Raw genomic sequence first — 21,927 nt, forward strand, 5'->3', positions numbered from 1 at the left:
ATGACTGGTCACTGGATGCTCTGCAAGTTATAACTGTTGAAAGAATCTACTCAAATCTTTAGCTGAAGTTATAAACATGTACAAGGTGTATCTTGATCTTTTAATACAGACTTTGCCAACCACCTGTTTGATTTGGATTTGGCAAGAGCTTTCTTCATTGGTAATACTGATCTTAATCTGATATGTATATGTATATCAGAAAAACAAAAGATTATACAGTTTGGCCACTAGTAGTGCTAGTCAGATGGAGCCTTTGGACCAGAAGTGAGGATTTTTTTAGTTGAGCACTACAGCCTACTGTAAAGAATCATCATTTCATCATTTGACAACAATTGTTGATTGGATTTTCAACAAGTCAAAACATTCTGCTAACTTTGTTATAAATCACACACTTTTTAGGAACTCGGCGAATTGTTGACGGCTTCCTGTACTGTCACATGGTTTATTTTACCCTACTGGGACACCCTCTTGTTTGCCATTTCTTTCAAAAATGAATTCAAGGTGGGTATAAAGTGAAATAATTGGCATATATGAATACATGCAATCATGGAAATATCTACCAACAAACAATACCTCAATCTGACATTTAAGTTTGCCTAGTTTCTTCATGATAGCTTTCAAGACCATTGTGTTGTTTGGATCATCTGTGTCACTCGTCTCACTACCTTTCTTTGGAGTCAGCTGTGAATAAATTGTGAACATGATTACATGAATGTGCTGAGATTACCAGATACACACTCCCTGAATAAGGTACTACATTACCCTTACATGAATACCCAATGTCACTAGGCGGGCTAGTCAGAAAAACGAAAGATTGAATAGTTTGGCCACTAGGAGTGCTATTCAGATGGAACCATAGGCCCAGAAGCGAGGGCTATTTTTCCAAAATAAATATATAGAGTTTCAAAACGAAAAAGATTTGGGTATATGTGATATCATCACTAGAGATTTTCCCGTAAACCTTTGCTGGAAATCCCACTGAATACACATCAAGTGCAGTAGAATTTATTGACTAGATTTCAAAGTTCAAAACGTTTCCGAGATGCAGTTATTTTATCACGTTTTATATATGTTGATAGCAGTAATCACTACACGTTTGCCAAAGGTAAAACTAAGCCAGACTGTCCATTTGCCAATAATGAGTAATGCAAATTGTATGGTGTGCTCAAAAGCAAAGAGCTAGGCTCATATATGTACATTTGTATAGTGTCAATACTTCATTCTCTTCATGGCTGGCACAAGTTTATTGGGCCACTCTATCTTCTCAAGGCTAGCTGGCAACTCAAGTGTCATTACCAGGCATGCATTTATATTTAGTATAGGTTATTTTTCTTGGCAAAACATAGATATTTTGTTGCTAAATTATAATATCCATTATTAAACAAAAAATACAACACTATCTGTGGTACCGTCACTGATGACTACTGGTACTACTTTTAAGTATCTCTTATTTACAACCTTCACAACAGAAATTTAAAATTCTGTTGTGTATGACAGTGTTTCCAATCAAAGTATGAAGGACAAACTACTGCAACATATTGATACATTACCAAAAATAGGTTTGTGTCTTTGTACAGAATGTAGTAGGGTCAGATCAAAGATGTGCCACAATTGTGTGCATCTTCATAACTTTAATCATAAAAAATTTCAAATTGCTGCCTCTTACATTTACCAAGGTTTTTGTCTAATATATCACTCTGTATATGATGATATCTACCATTGGACAGGCTTTATTTGTAACAATGAATATTTTGCACCCAATCGGCAGTGCAGCAGTATCAAAAGTGAACTTTATCAAGTTGCAGCTGAGTAGGCAATATTGTGACTACTATAGCTAAATCTACATCAATGCATCAGGACAAGTTTAGTAATGTATCAATATATGGCAGTACTTTATCTCTTTGATTGAAAACACTGTAACATCCACTGTAAAAATAATGTGTCATTTTTACAAAAAGGGAGAGGAACTTATACCATAATAATTAAAGCTATAATTGTAAATTAACTTACCATACTATGTTCCACCAACATGTGGTATTTTAGACCAGCTGTTGATTGGAACCCTTTAGGACAATGTTGACATGTAAATTTAAATGACTGGAAAAAAAAAAAAAAAGACAAATTTAAAAACTGTGTTCTGTCAAATTGTTATATTTGTAGCAAACTTAAAATTTTAATTGACATCAAACATTTAAAACATGCAATTACAGTGGCCATATGGATTAGGATTGAGTATTTATTTTAGCTTTTTAATTCATAAAACAACTTTACCATGGTTTCGTAACAATATATGCCAAGTTATTATTTATAATTTGGAAAAGATTAATAAAAGTGTAAAAATGTTTGTTATTGTATGTACGATGATAAACTTTTTTTTACACACTTTTTAGCTTTTTGCAATGTATTAAGTTACAAATGCAGACTTGGTCTATGTTGTTTCATGTTGATTTTTCAAGTAGGAAATCATTACAAAATTGTTTTGAAATACAAAATACAAAATAAATACCAAACCACTCATCCATATGGCCCCTTTAACTTAAGGTAAGAAACCAAGTTCCCAATAAATAACAGTTCTTGAAATCTTTCCAAATGTTGCCATAGGGAAACTTGTTCTTGGTTCATTTTGGATTATAATATAATAATCATATTTATTCACCAATATAATAAAACTAACCTTAAATATATATATACAGAGTTCCAAAGACAAAAACCAACAGAGCTAAATATTCACTCATTCCGACAGCAATTTCTTTACAGAACTATGCCAGGCATGATTAGTAATTCATTGTTCTCTTGTTTTAATGTGTCTGCCTTTGTATTAATTTGTGATTATCTGTTCACTTTTGAATGGTATTTACTGTACGCATTTTAATGCATACATTGTATTGTGACCTTGTTTACAATATCTTTTCATGTATGATTTTATTCTCTACTGTCGCACAAAGAATTGCCCATGTTGGGACAATAAAGATAGTATTGTATTGTATTGTATTGTATTGTATTGTATTGTATTGTATTGTATTGTATTGTATTGTATTGTATTGTATTGTATTGTATATACAGACTGTACATGGCAAAAGGGATCAAGAAATATCAAAGCAAGTCAAGCTTTAAAATATCCCTAGTGACGAATAAACATATTTGTAAGTGCATACCCACAACATTACAAACTAATTCAAGTAATTTTGGGTTCACTGTATTTTTTTTTGGAGAAAATCAAAATCTTTTCACCTATGTTCATCAATCTCAATAATAAATAAAGATGTACCGGGGTAGGTATTTTTCTTACCGTTTGTCCAGCACATTGTGAAAAGTGTTTTTCTATACTGGCTATTTTCTTCCTAGTATTAAAACACTTTGGACACTTGGCCTCACCGGTTTCTGCAATTTGTTCTGCCCATACTTTCCTAGCTTTAGATAAACTAATATCACTCTTATTATCACCACTGGATTTCTGACTTGCTGACATTTTCTCTTCTGTTGCCGTTTCTTCACCTTCATTTATTTTGACTCTCTTTTAATGTAAAATAGAAATATTGATCATTTGATCAGATTTGACAACATAAAATCATCATCCCCATGGGGGGGGGGGTTAGGTGCTTACAATGTAAGTTACATAGTATGGGTATATACATATGGTACCACAATTTTGATCCCCTTTGCGTAATAGTCGCTTTACTGATGTAGTGGTCTGAACCCTCTTTGAATGCATGAATGACCTCTGACCTCATATTTTGGACAACATAGTTTCCAAATTGCCAATTTAAAAAAAAAAAAATTCCAGATATTTGGTAAATGTAGTTTCCAGGTTCCCAACTTTCAAACTCTTTCTAGACTTTTGGCTTCAATTTTCTGGCTGAAATGTAGACCTTTGACCCCTACATGTAGTATTTGAGTTTTATAATATTTGTGTTTGTAATTAATCTGTCCAGGACCCCCCCCCCCCCCCCCCCCAAATTTCAGTGTATTATTCAACAGGTGGAATTCACTGAAATATCTAGCAAAAGGGATCAGTTATCATTTTTCACACATTACATTTCTAAATGACTGTGACCTTTACCAGTCTCATTTAGCATAGCTTTCTGTCTCAACCATGACTTTCTTCCTTACCTTAGATTCTCCATCTTTCTCCTCATCATCTTCATCTTTTGTTTTCTCTGAAATAGAATCAACCTCTTCTGTCGTTTCCATGACTGAATTCGCTCTCCTCGGTTTACGAGTGCTTCTCGGTGTTCGAACACATCCACTAGTCCGATCGTCCTCATCATTATCCTCTTGACTTATTTTCCGTCTTCCTCTTCTTCTCCTACCTGTTGTTGTTTCGGTACTGGTAGGACTATTCCCACCGTCTAGAGATACTTTTCCAGTTGGGATTTCAGCTAAGTCTTTTTCACTCACATCTAATACTGTATTGTCTCTGGATATATCAACTTTTCTCTTTCTTCCTCTTTTCTTCGGAGTTTTAAATTCCGTTGACTCAGTTCCGGGACTTTCAGTAGTTCCTTTTTCTGCCAGAGTAGTTGTCGAACATGCCTTCTCACTTCCACTAACCACCGCACAATCCTTCCTAGCATTGTCAGTATCACCTTTAACTTCTACAGGTTTTCTTTTTCTTCCCCTCCGTGATGTCTTTGACATTTCAGTAGATCCAACACTATTTTCATTTACTGTCACATTTTGCGATGTTTTTTCAGTACATGTTAAATTTGTAGATTTGTCACTTTCCAGAGTTGCATTCACGTGATTTGCATCAGTCTGTTCTAGCTCTGTATCTTTCTCTTCTCCAGTTACTCTATTTGTTTCATGGTCACTTTTGCTGTCTTTTCTCTCTGAAGGAGATACCACTGGTACATCATCACTACGTGATAAACTGCATCCATCCTCTATAATTTCAGATCTTGGACGTTTTCTTGGCCGACCTCTCCTTGAACCTTTGCTTGGTGTACTTTCCAGTTCTGACTTCTTTGCCTGTACAACTTTTGAAATATTTGCTGATTCAATACTTGTCTTTCTAGACCGACCAACTCTTCTCTTTTCTGATGGTAGTGTTTCTGTTTGAGAAACCACACGGCTCTGTCGTAGATGATACGACTTCCGAGGTGTTCCATTCATTTCACCTTCCTCTACAACATCACCTACAGAAGAACTACTTTCCTGTGTAGAAATACAACAATGACATTTGTTGCAGTGAACATTTGATCCAACCACAAACTTGAAATTGTCGACAGCATACTTCAATCTTTGTCAATAGATTGACCAATTATTCAGAACGCATGACCTTACAGACACGTGAGCATAATAAAAGGTCATAGACTGAAGCACACAGTCGAAAATTTCAGGTAACAATTTTGTAACACAGATGAACTTTCATTTGAAAACAATGGCATATATTAACTATCAAGAAGTTAATACAGACACAAAATTAAAAAAAAAGTATCATTTTTACATAACAGAGAAGGTAAATTCGTAAAACAAGCATAGAGTGACATAATTTGGGATGGGCGCCTTGTTAAAATACTCGGGAATGTAGGTATACATATTTACTTTAAATCTTAGTAATAACACTAGTGTACTCCGTCAAGAATTTAGTAGTGTGTACATTACAATTGGTGCTATGAAAACAAAAAACCTAGACAAACCAAATCCATTCCAATGGATCCTTTCTTTCACTATAATCTAAATATATAATTATTATTTTTTTGTTAAAGGGGCACAAGCTGAGTTTATATGTTCTTGGGGATGTAATTTTATCTGCGTATGAAAAGGTACTTAAAGTATTTTACTTATCGATGTATACTTATACACAATCATCACATTCAATCATAGTATTAGGATATAGCTTACAAGCGATCCAATGATGTAATTTATCATACGTATCAAAAATGCACAGGGTCACCCTACTATGCAAATCAACAATTCTAGCAATGCTAGAACACTAATTGTAATATGTCATAGATGACATGCATCAACACTAGAATAGTTTAATCAAAGTTTCTTTGTAAGTATTTTCACTTGAGGAAAAAGTTTATAAACTCAGCTTGCACCCCCTTGAAAATTATGATATTACATACAATTACCCCGGGTACTTTTTTTCTCTCTTTCTTCTTGTCCATCACAGCTTATTTTTTTGATGGCTTTTAAAAAATATACTATCTGCAATGAAACAATGAAAATAGATAATATATATTAAAATTACTGCTAAAATGAATTTTAATGGATTTTGGGTGCAGAGTTACAAACAAAATATTCTACTCACAGTCACAGAGTCAAACATTTAAAAAAAAAAAATTTTTGTGTTACAATCCCTGCAAGACATAGATGAAATGTTCTAGAATGAAAGATCTGGGAAAATTTTGGATTCCCTTCCAAAAATTGTTTGACTCGGGGTAGAAATTTTCATTCATAAATTATTTTACAAGAGGCAATGGATATTAATATAAAAAATATAGTAGAACTTTTAAGTTACATTTGAGTGCATGTGTTCTATCATTTTAAATTCTACACACTATGTTTTGAATGTCTAAATGACAGTCACACTTCCTGTTGAATATTTTGCAATTCAATGCATGCCTCGTCTGGACTCAAGGTTATGTGCCATCTCCACATGAAATATCAAATTCTTTTCTCTTCATCTAATTGCACAAAAATTATATCATTGACGGCATAACAAAATATCAAATCTGTACTTTTATCCTTAGTAAACAGTTCAAATCTAGACTCACAAATGATTATCGAGTGACAGATGGGAATAAATTTTACATATTTTAGTCCCACTCAAATGTAAATATATTTTAAATCAAATACAACATATTTCTTTCTATACTGAGAGAATTCCATCATTAATTTTCCTCTTGAGTTTTTACTCCATACAGACTGCATACTTTGGGTATAATCAACACAAGGTGAACTTGGCTTTGTCGACATATGTCACGATATTATGAACAAGTAAGTTTCCAGTAAGTTTTAAATAAACAATTTTTTTTAAAGAATTGGATGAAATTGAGTTTCATAAGACTTTTAAATGTGAGGTTTATTCCTACAGTAGAGTTAGTGTTTCTACAACTTTGTTAGACTTTCATGTCCACCAAGCAAGCCTCTCGCTCTCTGGACAGTCATGGAATTCTCCCCATACGTATACTGGGCCAGTGTACATGTAATTGTAATGTAAGGCCAGCGACTCATATGCAGTATTCGTTATTTAAACATGAAACAGGCATTTGAAATGTCAAAATGTAACGTTTTCACACTGTTTACTGAGTATAAAACAAAAAAGCAATCACCAATTAACAGGTAAAAAGGTTAATCTGTACCTTAGTGTGCCTGATGGACGGCCACGCGTCTCGAACTCACCTTATGCAACTCACTGCAACGTCCTCTTCGAAGGCAAAAGGCTGTGCCAATCGACCACGAGATTCAGGGCCAAAGGTCACATTCTCTCGCAGAATCTCGGACGTCGTCCCGACATTTTTTGGATAAACATCTCAACAAGTGCATACATTTTAGTGTTTGACTGGAATAAAGGCTGCATATATAATTTTAGAATATAAAAATAACAAATTATGCTTAAAATATTGATATTTCTTATATTTTGCAACAGTTTGGTTATGGTCATGTGATAAATGAGCGAGAATTGAACAAAACATGGCGGCTTACATGAAAATGTTGTAAGTGATCTGTATGTGTCTGTTGTGATTTCGATATCTAAGAGAGGGAGACCTTCTCACGGTTAATTGTTTGGTGAAAAGAATTAATTTGATAACAGATTTTCGTCAAGAACGTGGGATTTGGAGTGATTTTTGCATTGTTCACGAAGAAATTGTCACTTGATGACTCCAGGAGCGGCGGTGTGAGCGGTGTACACTGGTGAAGTGGTGTGGCACAGTGGTAGGTCCTGCAAACTATGGCTACCGGCCATCAACCGGTTGGAGGTGGTCAACAACGTGACGTAAACACGGCGTCATTGTGTCGTATAGGCCAGGAGACAGTTCAGGACATTGTGTATAAAACTACAGAAATTTTCAATGTATTGAAAAATACACAGGTACGTAACTTTTATGGAAAACATGTAAACAATGATATACACTGCAAGACTCGGAGTCCTTTGTGGGCGATACTTCCATGCTGCTACTCGGAACTGGGGATAAAGTTTACAGACCACATTTTCCTTCCCGAAAGTTTGCATAAATAACAAGTTCAAAACATTTGAAGATTATGAAACAAAAAAAGCTCCAAAGGGTCTGGTGTGTGAGTCTACCTCCTGGTAGAAAGTAGTAGCAATGTCATTAATTGTAGCTTCTTCTTTTTTATTTACAATACTGGTTTTTTTACTCTTTTTAATATTTAATTTTGTGTGACTCAACATTTGTCGTTTTACTTTTTATTTTCTTGCGGGGTTGGCAGAGGACCGAGAGCGACAGAACAAAACCGCTACAGACAGTTACTGCAGTTAGGTAGAAAGAGGATTAATAAACCGTCAAATGTACACTAAATAATTATACAACTTCAACTGTGTGTAGCTAATTATGATTAAAAAAAAAGAACACATCTGAGAAAAATAAAAATGACATAAATTTGAAGATTTTAACCACAGCAAGAAAGGAACTCAACTGCAAATGTATTATTGAATGTTATATATAATATACATTATATATACATGTTATATATATATATATATATATATATATATATATATATATATATATATACTATATATATATGTATATAAATTATATATATATATGTGTATATGTATATATATATATATATATATATATATATATATATATATATATATATATATATATATATATATCAGGGTTCTGCCAAGCTTGAGAGTAGTGCCGGTCGCTAATTAATATTCATGCAAATTTACATAATTAATATTCATGAATAAATTAATGGTACACTCAAAGTATATGGTGTATGATCAAAGTTGCCAATGAAAAAGTTAAAACCAACTTTTCTTTCTCTACAGACTTTTCTTTCTCTACAGATTTATAACTCTAATCTCAGTCTTTGCACATCGATTTTTTTTCAATCAGTTTTTGATTAGTTTTCTGAAAAGCTAAAGTTGTTTCAATCAAACTAAATATCCAAAGACGACTGCAGTTTCAAAACTCTAAAAGTTGCGTATATCCACACATACGCATCGTGTTTAGACGAAATCTCGTGATACATGAGACCTCGCGATAGTTTGTGACGTCACCACCCGCCATTTTGGAAATTACGTGTTTTCATCGTCGTGCTATGTACGATGGCAAACTACTAACTAAAAGTGTTTTCAGAGTAAAATTGAACAGAAAACTAATGATCGGACACAACGTCAACACTTTATAAAAGGTATATGAGGCTGTTATACTTTTTTGACGACGCTGAAGAATGCTAGTCGAAAGTCTGCAGCATCGTGTTTGCCCTGTAATACACACGTACTGTACTGTGTACATGTGCGTCAGCTGTTGTCAATTCACACTTCGTCTTTATAAATAGTCGAGTATTTGTCATTATTGTAATTAATGTTCGTCTACATTGTTCTTTTCTCAAAGACATTTTCATACTTCATTATCTTTTAAATCAATACGCCCATGTGGGCAGAAAATGAATGTGTAATTATTAAAGTGAGCGTGACACTTGAAGGTGGTGGTCGGCAACCTTTGAGTGGTGGTCGGCAAGACTGAGTCCCGGACGCTAGCGACCGGTGCCGACCGGCGTCGGCAGATCCCTGTATATATATACATACAGAGAGTTTCATTCTTTCGCCAAGGAGAGTGCTTGGAGAGCAATACACACACACACACACACACACACACACACACATATTGTATTTGATACCTGGACAGTTTATATCTATGGGAGTTACAAAGCGACCTTTATGTATGCTTTTGAATATTTTCAAAATAGAAAATAAATAAATCTTATCTTATAAATGTTATCTGCCAAAGATTTCTGACTGTGTTTCAATATTTTATTCTAGTTACCAAATGGTGTTACACCTGATGCTCACAAAGATAAGCAAGCCAAACTTCAGGAACATATGAAAAATTTGACTGTATTGTTCAAGAAGCTGAGGCTTGTTTACGACAAGTGTAATGAGAATTGTGCCTTAATGGACCAGTCCAGTACAGAGGTAGGAGTATATATTTGTACATTGGGGATTTTAGACTGTAAGACTGCCCTCACCGGCCTCCTCTCTTCCTGTAGTGTTAGGGGTTGGCCGATGTTTGAGGGCGCCCTGTCATGGCGTACCTTACAGACTAAGGGGATTTCGGATTTATTAAGTCCCTCCTGTTAATTTACAAGGATCTCCACACGCCACACTTGGTGTTGATTGTTTGAATTGGACTTTCCATAAAGTGTAATTGTATATATACAGGGGTCTTTACTTATCAATTGAGTTTACTGGTATCTTGAAAATCACAGTTATGTCTATTCCTTTCATGCTGGTCATGTGAATTTCATTGTAAATAGTGAGGCAGTGAGCAAAATCAGATTGCGATGTGACCAGTCTAACACTGATTAGGAGATAATAAGAAGAGAAAATCGGATTAAACGATCCCAGGAGATATCAGGACACTTTCCACATCTGTTACCGGGGTCTCAAGCCTAGCTATTGAAAAAACATCACATAATATCAAGATTTATAGTACTATTTGATAAATGTATATTAAGTTTATTTTTTCTTTGTTTGATATTGTCTAGGATTTGATTCCATGGATGGAGGACGGTGCTGAAAGTAAACTTGATCAGATATCACCTAACATGGACAAACTTTATTTTGTGAAAGAAGAACGCAAAGAAATGATAGAAGTAAGTCAAGTTATCATAATGTAACAGTATATAATGAAAAGACATTTGTATATCGGAAGTAATACTGTAAACCAAATAGTCTGTGGATTACAGAACGGCTAAAATATTTATATGGAACAAATGAAACAAAACAGAATAATCTACCATAACTTTAGTAGCCATTACTTGGAAGATATCTACATGTATGTAATAGTGTCCATTACCGAGACTCGTCGCTAGGGGCTCTGCCTAAGCGGTCTCCCCAAGCGAGTCTGGGTAAACCGGATATCAATGTGTCTGTGCAGGAAGTAGCTCCAGCAGCAGTGCATGCTGGGAAATACTTCATGTCCAACATTGCAGGCTGAACGATTTAGGTACCTTTGTGACAGGTTATCACTTCTCAAGTGACTGATATCATAGACCCTCCACCCAGGGTCTATGCTGATATACATCTTCATTACAACAAATGGGCTCATAAGCCCATCTTTTATGCCTTGGTAGAAATGTAGTGTGTGACTTGTGGCACGGGCTAGAAGAATATGCAGTGTGGGAGTCTGGGTAACTGAGACTATCTATGACAATTTTGAAGATGAAATAACAAAATCACAAATTGTGCTAAATCATCTTTCTCCCAAGGGGGTATTTGTCTGTACGCAAGTAAATACTAATTGTAAAAAAACATAATGTTATACTCGCTGACTTTTTGACCTCATCACAACAAGTGTCGCCAAGGCCAACTGATTTTCTTAACTACACAACATACATTCTAGAGTCACTGTCACTGTTGTCACTTTCATTCCGGCTTTTACTGGCCTCCTCTCACTGACTGTACATATCATACAAACTACATATATTCCAACCTGGTAGTAGTACTGAAGTTTATTTCTTGTTTTCTTTCACAGAAAATCCATGCCAAGAATCACCAATTGAAGGATATTATGGATCAACTACGAGAACTGATGTGGGATGTGAACACAATGATGATGATGAGTAAAACATCATATCACTAGTTTGTACAAACTTTGTTATAAAGACAAATTCAAGTACTGATTACATGAATCAGACTGCCATGCTGTGTGCATTGCATATCATCTTGGATGGTATGAAGCCGAAAGATCGTCAGTGCCACATCTGGTGATTAGGCGGGTATGAATATTTAGTAGTTGCAGAGCCACAGACTGCTATCATGAGTATACTGTCTGTGCTGTAATATTTTGAACCCAAAGAATAGGATTTCTATACATGTATGTCTTGGATGAGAGTGTGCTTATATTTTCATATTTCCCATTCAGTAACAAATGTCGAGTGCCATCATGTGTACATGTATATTGGCTCTGGTCTGGATGCCATGAATGCAAAGACCAGAATTTTCAGCTTTTGGATGTTTAGGTGTGGATACTGTTATTTGTGTATTTCTCAAGCAGTTGCAGAGCTGTGGACCAGTGTCATCATTTTTTGGCTAATGTTATGCTCCCAAAGCTGCCCATTTTCATGTTATGGATGGGAGGGTGTATCATCATACACTCTGTGTGTGTGTGTGTGTTTGAGAGAGAGAGAGAGAGAGAGAGAGAGAGAGAGAGAGAGAGAGAGAGAGAGAGAGAGAGAGAGAGAGAGAGAGAGAGAGAGAGAGAGAGAGAGAGAGAGAGAGAGAGAGAGAGAGAGAGAGAGAGAGGGGGGGGGGGGGTTCTCTTGTCTGTTACATTATGAGCACAAAGATAACAATTATCATGGTATGCATGGAAATGAAAAGGTACATGCATATGCCATACTTGAGTATATCTCAGGCTATCACACACAGCTAGAAAGGCCATCATGTGTGCAAATGTTTCTTGTCTTGAATGCTATAAAAACCAAACATCAGAATTTCCACATATTATGGGAGGCACACACATTTCTATACTTCTTTATTAGTCACAAAGCAGAGTTGTTGAAGCTGATACAAATCATGGCCAAAATTTTGTCAGATAACTGCTATGTAAGTAATCAATGTGTAGATACATACCAATCTTTGTCAAGCACACAAACATATGAGTCAAGACCCATGGTTTCTTTCTTATCTCAAAAAGTCACTGAAGTCAGAGAGCCAAGATTTGTCACCACTGAAAGGGGGATACATGTATGTGGTTTGGATTTACTTTGAGACAATTTTGCCTCACAAAATGATACTAAAGTGATGCAACACGTCCGTTGACCTATAAAAAATGGAAAATTTTGTAATCAGTCATGCTCTCATGTAAATCAAGGACAAAATTGTTGTTGTCAAAGTTTGTCACAAAATAGCTGTCAAATTCTTCCATGATGTACATTGATGTTCCTAGAAATCTGTAAGGTTCAAATGTATGCTGTAAGGGGGTGCCCTCACACATCGGTCAAACCCCTCTCATGGGAGAGAGGAGGCCGGTGAGGGTGGAAGGACACAACATATCTTAGTTTAGTATGTTCCAAATTTCTGTAGAAATGTGACTTAATCTTGTGTTTATCTTTGAATGATGACAGTTCTCTACTAACTTTCCTGTAGTAGAGATTTTTTTATCTTTTCGAAAGTCAGTCCTCTCAACAATTTTAAACGACTGTTTAAAAAAATAAACAAAAAAGATCATTTTCATTTGTGTATGGTGTGTGAATTTTTGTTATTTGTCATTAGAAAGTGGAGTTACAATTTTATTTCATAACAAGTTGTGCCATAGATTAAGCTTTTGTTCCAAACACAAACTTAAAATTGTTACCTGAAATTTTCAACTGTGTACTTTAGTCTTTGTCGACCACCATGCAGACATCAAACACAGACATCAAAACATTGGTTGGTTCCTAGGCGTCTGTATTGTGTGTACGTTAAGTGTTATATTTCAGTTCAATGAAATGTGGCAAGAAATTACAATCTTGCTCTTTAACAGTGAAGAATGTGGTTATGCTGGTTTTTGTGTATTTGTATCAAACAGAGCCAGTGAATGGTAACATGAAATGGTCAGTACATGTACATTTTGTAGCATATCCCAACATCTGCTTATCTGAGTGGGTAACACATCATTGATATTGTGATTTGTTACATAAGCTTCCGTTTTTCACATGTCTATAATTTAAATAGCGTCCCATGTTCTGAATACTGGGTCAATCTGTCGACAAAGACTAAAGTACACAGTTGAAATTATTCAGTAACATTTTAATAAGAAACAAACATAACCTTAAGAACCTATGCAGATTGTACCCCTTTAATATGACTGCCTATTTGTATCTGCTTGTGTGTGTGTGTGTGTGTGTGTGTGTGTGTGTGTGTACAATTTGATAAATATCGGAAATGTGAAAAGGTCTTTGGCAACCTCCTGATGGCAAAACCTGTTATATTAATCCTCAACTTTTTTTTCTAGCAAGGAACAGTTGTTCAAAGTCGTTTTTTTTAACAGAGAGGGCTTTTCAAAATGTATCCACGTCCGTTTCAAGGTACACAGGAAAAGGGCAAGCCTTCTATTCACATCCCTGGGGTTTACAGCCATGCATCGTCGTAAAACCACCACACCTAGTTACGGCAATGATAGAACAATGCCAGTTTACGACAGCGTGAAAGGCTACCCTGGCTTGCTAAAATTTGTTCAAAATAGAAATGAAACTTTTCATGGCCTTACGTTTTGTGACTCGACAACTCGAATCAGATATAATCCACAATTCAATTACTAATAATAAGAACCGTGGGAAAAAACAGACATTATGTCTATTGGATGTATATTTACAGAGTCGATTTCAAGCCTGTAAATTTATAGTTCATGAGAAAAGGACTCAAATATAATCTGCTAAATATGAAGCTTTGGAAAGTGTCACATCTTCAACATTCAGAGTCAGACAGACAGACAGACAGACAGACAGACAGACAGACAGACAAACACACATACACACACGTTATTGTCATAAAGCTGAATTACATAAAAAGTGAAAACTTACACAATTGAAAACGAGAGTAGTTTATAATTAATAACAATATTTTATTTTTAAAAATTCAAAGTTATTGGAATCCATGTGTCGTCTTCCAATTTATGTCCACATTGCCCTACTTCTCCATACTTTGTCTTTAATATATTAAACCACTGGATCAGCTTTCTTTCTCTGGCCCTCAAGAGACACTCATTAAAATAGATATGAGCTTCTCGTCTGTGTAATGCTATGTCTCTTTCTTCTAGAAATTCAATTCTTGACTTAATTTCTCTTTCATCATAATTGTCACTTTGTCTTCCCTCTTCAATCATTCCTTCTCTCTTGTCTACTTCTCGCTCTCTAGCTGCCACCACCATCTCTCTTCTCTCTACCTTTAATCTCTCCTTTAAAAATATGATACACTGTCTTTCGTCTTCAATATTTTCAACATCTTTCTCTCTGTCTGCCAACGCCGTCTTTCTTCCTTCTAACTTCAAGATATCCTTTTCAATTCTCTCTCTTTCTTCTGCAATCTTTTCCTCTCTCTTCACAACATATTTCTCTTTGTCCATCAATGCCATCTCTTTTCCTTCTAACTTCAAGATATCCTTTTCAATTCTCTCTCTTTCTTCTGCAATCTTTTCCTCTCTCTTCACAACATATTTCTCTTTGTCCATCAATGCCATCTCTTTTCCTTCTAACTTCAAGATATCCTTTTCAATTCTCTCTCTTTCTTCTGCAATCTTTTCCTCTCTCTTCACAATATATTTCTCTCTGTCCATCAATGCCATCTCTTTTCCTTCTAACTTCAAGATATCCTTTTCAATTCTCTCTCTTTCTTCTGCAATCTTTTCCTCTCTCTTCACAACATATTTCTCTTTGTCCATCAATGCCATCTCTTTTCCTTCTAACTTCAAGATATCCTTTTCAATTCTCTCTCTTTCTTCTGCAATCTTTTCCTCTCTCTTCACAACATATTTCTCTTTGTCCATCAATGCCATCTCTTTTCCTTCTAACTTCAAGATATCCTTTTCAATTCTCTCTCTTTCTTCTACAATTTTTCCTTCTCTCTTCTGTACTTCTTCCTCTTTGTCTGTCAACGCCGTCTTTCCTCCTTCCAACTTCAAGATATCCTTTTCAATTCTCTGTCTGTCATCTTCAATCCCTTCTTCTCTCTTATCCATTTCTCGCTTCCTATCTGCCAACGCTGTTTCTCTTGCCTCTAGCTTTAACATATCATTTTCAAATCTATGTCTACCTTCTTCAATCTTTCTTCGTCTTATCTCTGCTTCTCGCCATATGGTGTCTTTCATAACTTCAACTTCTTTTTCTCTTCGTTCAACTTCTTTCTTCATCCTCCTTACTTCGTTTGCTTCATTTCGTAAACTTCTCTCTCTATTTTCTAGTTAAAAATAATAATTCAAAAACTGTCATATACTTTGTACGTATCGTCAGGCCTTTCTATATCGTTTTATTATGATAGCTTATAAGCAATATATAAAATAATACAGGGGAAAAACAAAGCAAGGTGCGATATATAATTGCCTTGATATTGGATTATGTATGCCTGAGGGCAAGGATACTCGTCAAATCGTTACCATTTTTTGATTATATGTCTCCACAGATGGAAATTTCTTAGAATACTGAACATACTGTTCGACGTAAATGTGGACTTTTTTATTCATTTAAAAAGGGGGTCATCACATTCATGGGAAACTGCGGGAAAATTATGGGTTGATTTCGGTTAGTACCGTATTACACGGACAGCTAAGTCATCATATCTTTGTCCATCTAAAATAATGTAACGCGCAGTGGTCGAATATACAAAGCATGTAATAAAAAGCAACGTATACATCACACACAAAACTGAACTTTTAATGGAGAGAGAGAGAGAGAGAGAGAGAGAGAGAGAGAGAGAGAGAGAGAGAGAGAGAGAGAGAGAGCGAGCGAGCGAGCGAGCGAGCGAGCGAGCGAGCGAGCGAGAGAGAGAGAGAGAGAGAGAGAGAGAGAGAGAGAGAGAGAGAGAGAGAGAGAGAGAGCTTTTCACAAATCACAAAAAAATAACAAAAATATAGTTCGTTGTTAGTGTAGCTTTGCCAGAAACACAACAACCGACTCAGTGGTTCAAGCATTGAAATCAAAATGTTTATAAAAATTAACCAAATTATAAATATCTTACCTTGAGATACTCTCTGAGTGGTCAATCGAGGTGTGCAAAACAAGTCTTGGATACTTGAAATCATTGTTACTTTTTAGAAATAGCAAAAAGGATAAGTCGCAAGCACAATAAAGTTAATACGCACAAGTCAGTCTGTGTTTTGGAATTCGATCATGTGAAGAACGTCCGAACGTTTGCGACGCGTCGTCGACCCGTTCGAACTCCTCAGGCCTAATAAGGTCTCGTAGAACATCATCACGCGAGATTACTTCATTGCTCTATGTTAGACTGTCGACTTTCACTTGCGCCTTTTCCCCCCACGTTTTATCTAAACTTAAGTCGTTGCCGCGCTCCCATCCGGCGCAATACGACTATAATCGCATACTGATATCGAGGGCCGAAGGCTCGATTTGCCACCCCCACTAGCTATCACCTTGGCGGGGATGCTGTTTCTACCCAAAATCAAGATTGAAAGAGAAAACCCTGCTGACTATTAAAGTATTTCCAAGTACAGGTTACAGCCCAATGTGAGACATTAATTTCTTTTTGCATAGCCCACATCTATTTGTAAAGAAATCTAAATTGTTATGTATGGACGCTGAAGTCGTTAACAACTAGAATGCGGATAGTGGGGCGGGAAGGGGAGGGGCACTGTATAATGAAACATATTAAAATATATGTAGCGAGGGGGGGGGGGGGGTTGCTATGAAAATTCTTGGTTCATTTCGGGGGACCATGACATGATATCTTTGGGAGTGCAAGGGGCGGGGTTTGGGGGGGGGGGGGCGACAGAAAGACGTTTGACCAAAACATTTTCTTCCCTTACTCCCTGCCCCCCCCCCCCCCAGCGGTCAAAGACTGGTTACATAATTTTTATCTCGCATTCGGGCATGCGCACTTTATACAAAATGCGTATTTATTTTAATTCGGATCTAGTCATGATCACCAATAAGAGTTTCGCTTCAAAGGAGAAGAAGGGTTGGCAAGCTGAGTTACAGATTGTGTCCGTATACTTCGTCAAAAAAAATATTTTCTGTGTAAATTCTTTAAAACCGGTGGCTTATCAGGTAATTCTCTGACGTCAAAATGGCCAGTTCGGATTGGTCGTCGTAAGTGGATGTCTTCCGTGCGCAGATTGGACACAAATACCCAGCCCCGGCACTATGTGCCAATCACGTGCATGTAATAGATCGTCTTGTAATTGAGTCTGCACTAGCAAGATGAAGTAAATTACTTTGTAGTAATACATTTATTGTTCTCTGACATCAGTAGTTCTCAACGTTGTTCATCAAGTCTTAGACCACTAGTGGGCTGAGATCAGTTCTAATAAATCTTTCATTTCACTGTTTGTAAAATCGAGGTGGCGGTCACACACCCAACCACCCACCCACCACCGCCACCACCATCATCATCATCATCATCATCATCATCATAAATATCATAAATATCATAAATATCGGAAACGTGAAAGGTCTTTGGCAACCTTCTGATGGTAAAACCCTCAACTTTTTTTCTATCAAGGAACAGTTGTTCAAAGTCGTTTTTTTAACAGAGAGGGCTTTTCAAAATGTATCCACGTCCGTTTCAAGGTACATAGGAAAGTGACAAGCCTTCTATTCACATCCCTGGGGTTCACAGCCATGCATCGTCGTAAAACCACCACACCTAGTTACGGCAATAATAGAACAATACCAGTTTACGACAGCGTGAAAGGCTACCCTGGCTTGCTAAAATTTGTTCAAAATAGAAATGAAACTTTTCATGGCCTTACGTTTTGTGACTCGACAACTCGAATCAGATATAATCCACAATTCAATTACTAATAATAAGAACCGTGGGAAAAAACAGAAATTATGTCTATTGGATGTATATTTACAGAGTCGATTTCAAGCCTGTAAATTTATAGTTCATGAGAAAAGGACTCAAATATAATCTGCTAAATATGAAGCTTTGGAAAGTGTCACATCTTCAACATTCAGAGTCAGACAGACAGATAGACAGACAGACAGACAGACAGACAGACAGACAGACAGACAAACACACATACACACACGTTATTGTCATAAAGCTGAATTACATAAAAAGTAAAAACTTACACAATTGAAAACGAGAGTAGTTTATAATTAATAACAATATTTTATTTGTAAAAATTCAAAGTTATTGGAATCCATGTGTCGTCTTCCAATTTATGACCACATTGCCCTACTTCTCCATACTTTGTCTTTAATATATTAAACCACTGGATCAGCTTTCTTTCTCTGGCCCTCAAGAGACACTCATTAAAATAGATATGAGCTTCTCGTCTGTGTAATGCTATGTCTCTTTCTTCTATAAATTCAATTTTGGACTTAATTTCACTTTCATCATAATTGTCACTTTGTCTTCCCTCTCGAATCATTCCTTCTCTCTTGTCTACTTCTCGCTCTCTAGCTGCCACCACCATCTCTCTTCTCTCTACCTGTAATCTCTCCTTTAAAAATATGATACACTGTCTTTCGTCTTCAATATTTTCAACATCTTTCTCTCTGTCTGCCAACGCCGTCTTTCTTCCTTCTAACTTCAAGATATCCTTTTCAATTCTCTCTCTTTCTTCTGCAATCTTTTCCTCTCTCTTCACAACATATTTCTCTTTGTCCATCAATGCCATCTCTTTTCCTTCTAACTTCAAGATATCCTTTTCAATTCTCTCTCTTTCTTCTGCAATCTTTTCCTCTCTCTTCACAACATATTTCTCTTTATCCATCAATACCATCTCTTTTCCTTCTAACTTCAAGATATCCTTTTCAATTCTCTCTCTTTCTTCTGCAATCTTTTCCTCTCTCTTCACAACATATTTCTCTCTGCCCATCAATGCCATCTCTTTTCCTTCTAACTTCAAGATATCCTTTTCAATTCTCTCTCTTTCTTCTGCAATCTTTTCCTCGCTCTTCACAACATATTTCTCTCTGTCCGTCAATGCCATCTCTTTTCCTTCTAACTTCAAGATATCCTTTTCAATTCTCTCTCTTTCTTCTGCAATCTTTTCCTCTCTCTTCACAACATATTTCTCTCTGTCCATCAATGCCATCTCTTTTCCTTCTAACTTCAAGATATCCTTTTCATTTCTCTCTCTTTCTTCTGCAATCTTTTCCTCTCTCCTCACAACATATTTCTCTCTGTCCATCAACGTCATCTCTTTTCCTTCTAACTTCAAGATATCCTTTTCAATTCTCTCTCTTTCTTCTGCAATCTTTTCCTCTCTCCTCACAACATATTTCTCTCTGTCCATCAATGCCATCTCTTTTCCTTCTAACTTCAAGATATCCTTTACAATTCTCTCTCTTTCTTCTACAATCTTTCCTTCTCTCTTCTGTACTTCTTCCTCTTTGTCTGTCAACGCCGTCTTTCTTCCTTCTAACTTCAAGATATCCTTTTCAATTATCTGTCTGTCATCTTCAATCCCTTCTTCTCTCTTATCCATTTCTCGCTTCCTATCTGCCAACGCTGTTTCTCTTGCCTTTAGCTTTAACATATCATTTTCAAATCTATGTCTACCTTCTTCAATCTTTCTTCGTCTTATCTCTGCTTCTCGCCGTATGGTGTCTTTCATAACTTCAACTTCCTTTTCTCTTCGTTCAACTTCTTTCTTCATCCTCCTTACTTCGTTTGCTTCATTTCGTAAACTTCTCTCTCTATTTTCTAGTTAAAAATAATAATTCAAAAACTGTCATATACTTTGTACGTATTGTCAGGCCTTTCTATATCGTTTTATTATGATAGAGAGAGAGAGAGAGAGAGAGAGAGAGAGAGAGAGAGAGAGAGAGAGAGAGAGAGAGAGAGAGAGAGAGAGAGAGAGAGAGAGAGAGAGAGCTTTTCACAAATCACAAAAAATAACAAAAATATAGTTCGTTGTTAGTGTAGCTTTGCCAGAAACACAACAACCGACTCAGTGGTTCAAGCATTGAAATCAAACTGTGTTAAAAAAATTAACAAAATTATAAATATCTTACCTTGAGATACTCTCTGAGTGGTCAATCGAGGTGTGCAAAACAAGTCTTGGATACTTGAAATCATTGTTACTTTTTAGAAATAGCAAAACGGATAAGCCGAAAGCACAATAAAGTTAACACGCACAAGTCAGTCTGTGTTTTGGAATTCGATCATGTGAAGAACGTCCGAACGTTTGCGACGCGTCGTCGACCCGTTCGAACTCCTCAGGCCTAAGGTCTCGTAGAACATCATCACGCGAGATTACTTCATTGCTCTCGACTTTCACTTGCGCCTTTTCCCCCACGTTTTATCTAAACTTAAGTCGTTGCCGCGCTCCGATCCGGCGCAATACGACTATAATCGCATACTGATATCGAGGGCCGAAGGCTCGATTTGCCACCCCCACTAGCTATCACCTTGGCGGGGATGATGTTTCTACCCAAAATCAAGATTGAAAGAGAAAACCCTGCTGACTATTAAAGTATTTCCAAGTACAGGTTACAGCCCAATGTGAGACATTAATTTCTTTTTGCATAGCTCACATCTATTTGTAAAGAAATCTAAATTGTTATCGGACGGTATGGATGCTGAAGTCGTTAACAACTAGAATGCGGATAGTGGGGCGGGAAGGGGAGGGGCACTGTATAATGAAACATTAAAATATATGTAGCGAGGGGGGGGGGGTTGCTATGAAAATTCTTGGTTCATTTCGGGGGACCATGACATGATATCTTTGGGAGTGCAAGGGCGGGGTTTGGGAAGGGGGGGGGGGGCGACAGAAAGACGTTTGACCAAAGCATTTTCTTCCCTTATTCCCTGCCCCCCCCCCCCCCCCCCAGCGGTCAAAGACTGGTTACATATTTTTTTATCTCGCATTCGGGCATGCGCACTTTATACAAAATGCATATTTATTTTAATTCGGATCTAGTCATGATCACCAATAAGAGTTTCGCTTCAAAGGAGAAGAAGGGTTAGCAAGCTGAGTTACAGATTGTGTCCGTATACTTCGTCAAAAAAAATATTTTCTGTGTAAATTCTTTAAAACCGGTGGCTTATCATCAGGTAATTCTCTGACGTGAAAATGACCTTTTCGGATTGGTCGTCGTAAGTGGATG

General features: G+C 36.5%; 1 protein-coding gene across 1 annotated transcript; it reads left to right on the forward strand.

The window, feature by feature from the left end:
- Nucleotides 1-7,660: 7,660 nt before the first annotated feature.
- LOC144444762 (mediator of RNA polymerase II transcription subunit 30-like) lies at nt 7,661-12,282 on the forward strand. Its single transcript, XM_078134293.1, has 4 exons — nt 7,661-8,041; nt 9,971-10,123; nt 10,696-10,803; nt 11,685-12,282. Exons 1-4 carry the CDS (start codon nt 7,901-7,903, stop codon nt 11,790-11,792), a joined length of 510 nt encoding a protein of 169 aa, XP_077990419.1. The 5' UTR covers nt 7,661-7,900; the 3' UTR covers nt 11,793-12,282.
- The last annotated feature ends 9,645 nt before the right edge of the window (nt 12,283-21,927 follow it).

Source organism: Glandiceps talaboti, chromosome 13 (assembly GCF_964340395.1).
Source record: "Glandiceps talaboti chromosome 13, keGlaTala1.1, whole genome shotgun sequence".
NCBI classification, from domain to species: Eukaryota; Metazoa; Hemichordata; class Enteropneusta; family Spengelidae; genus Glandiceps; species Glandiceps talaboti.

What these genes read in the sequence shown, in the direction of transcription:
- LOC144444762 (XM_078134293.1), top strand. Translation starts at nt 7,901, where the DNA reads ATGGCTACCGGCCATCAACCGGTTGGAGGTGGTCAACAACGTGACGTA. An exon ending in ATGTATTGAAAAATACACAG is followed by an intron (nt 8,042 to 9,970) that starts GTACGTAACTTT and finishes ATTTTATTCTAG; the next exon opens with TTACCAAATGGTGTTACACC. An exon ending in AACGCAAAGAAATGATAGAA is followed by an intron (nt 10,804 to 11,684) that starts GTAAGTCAAGTT and finishes TTTCTTTCACAG; the next exon opens with AAAATCCATGCCAAGAATCA.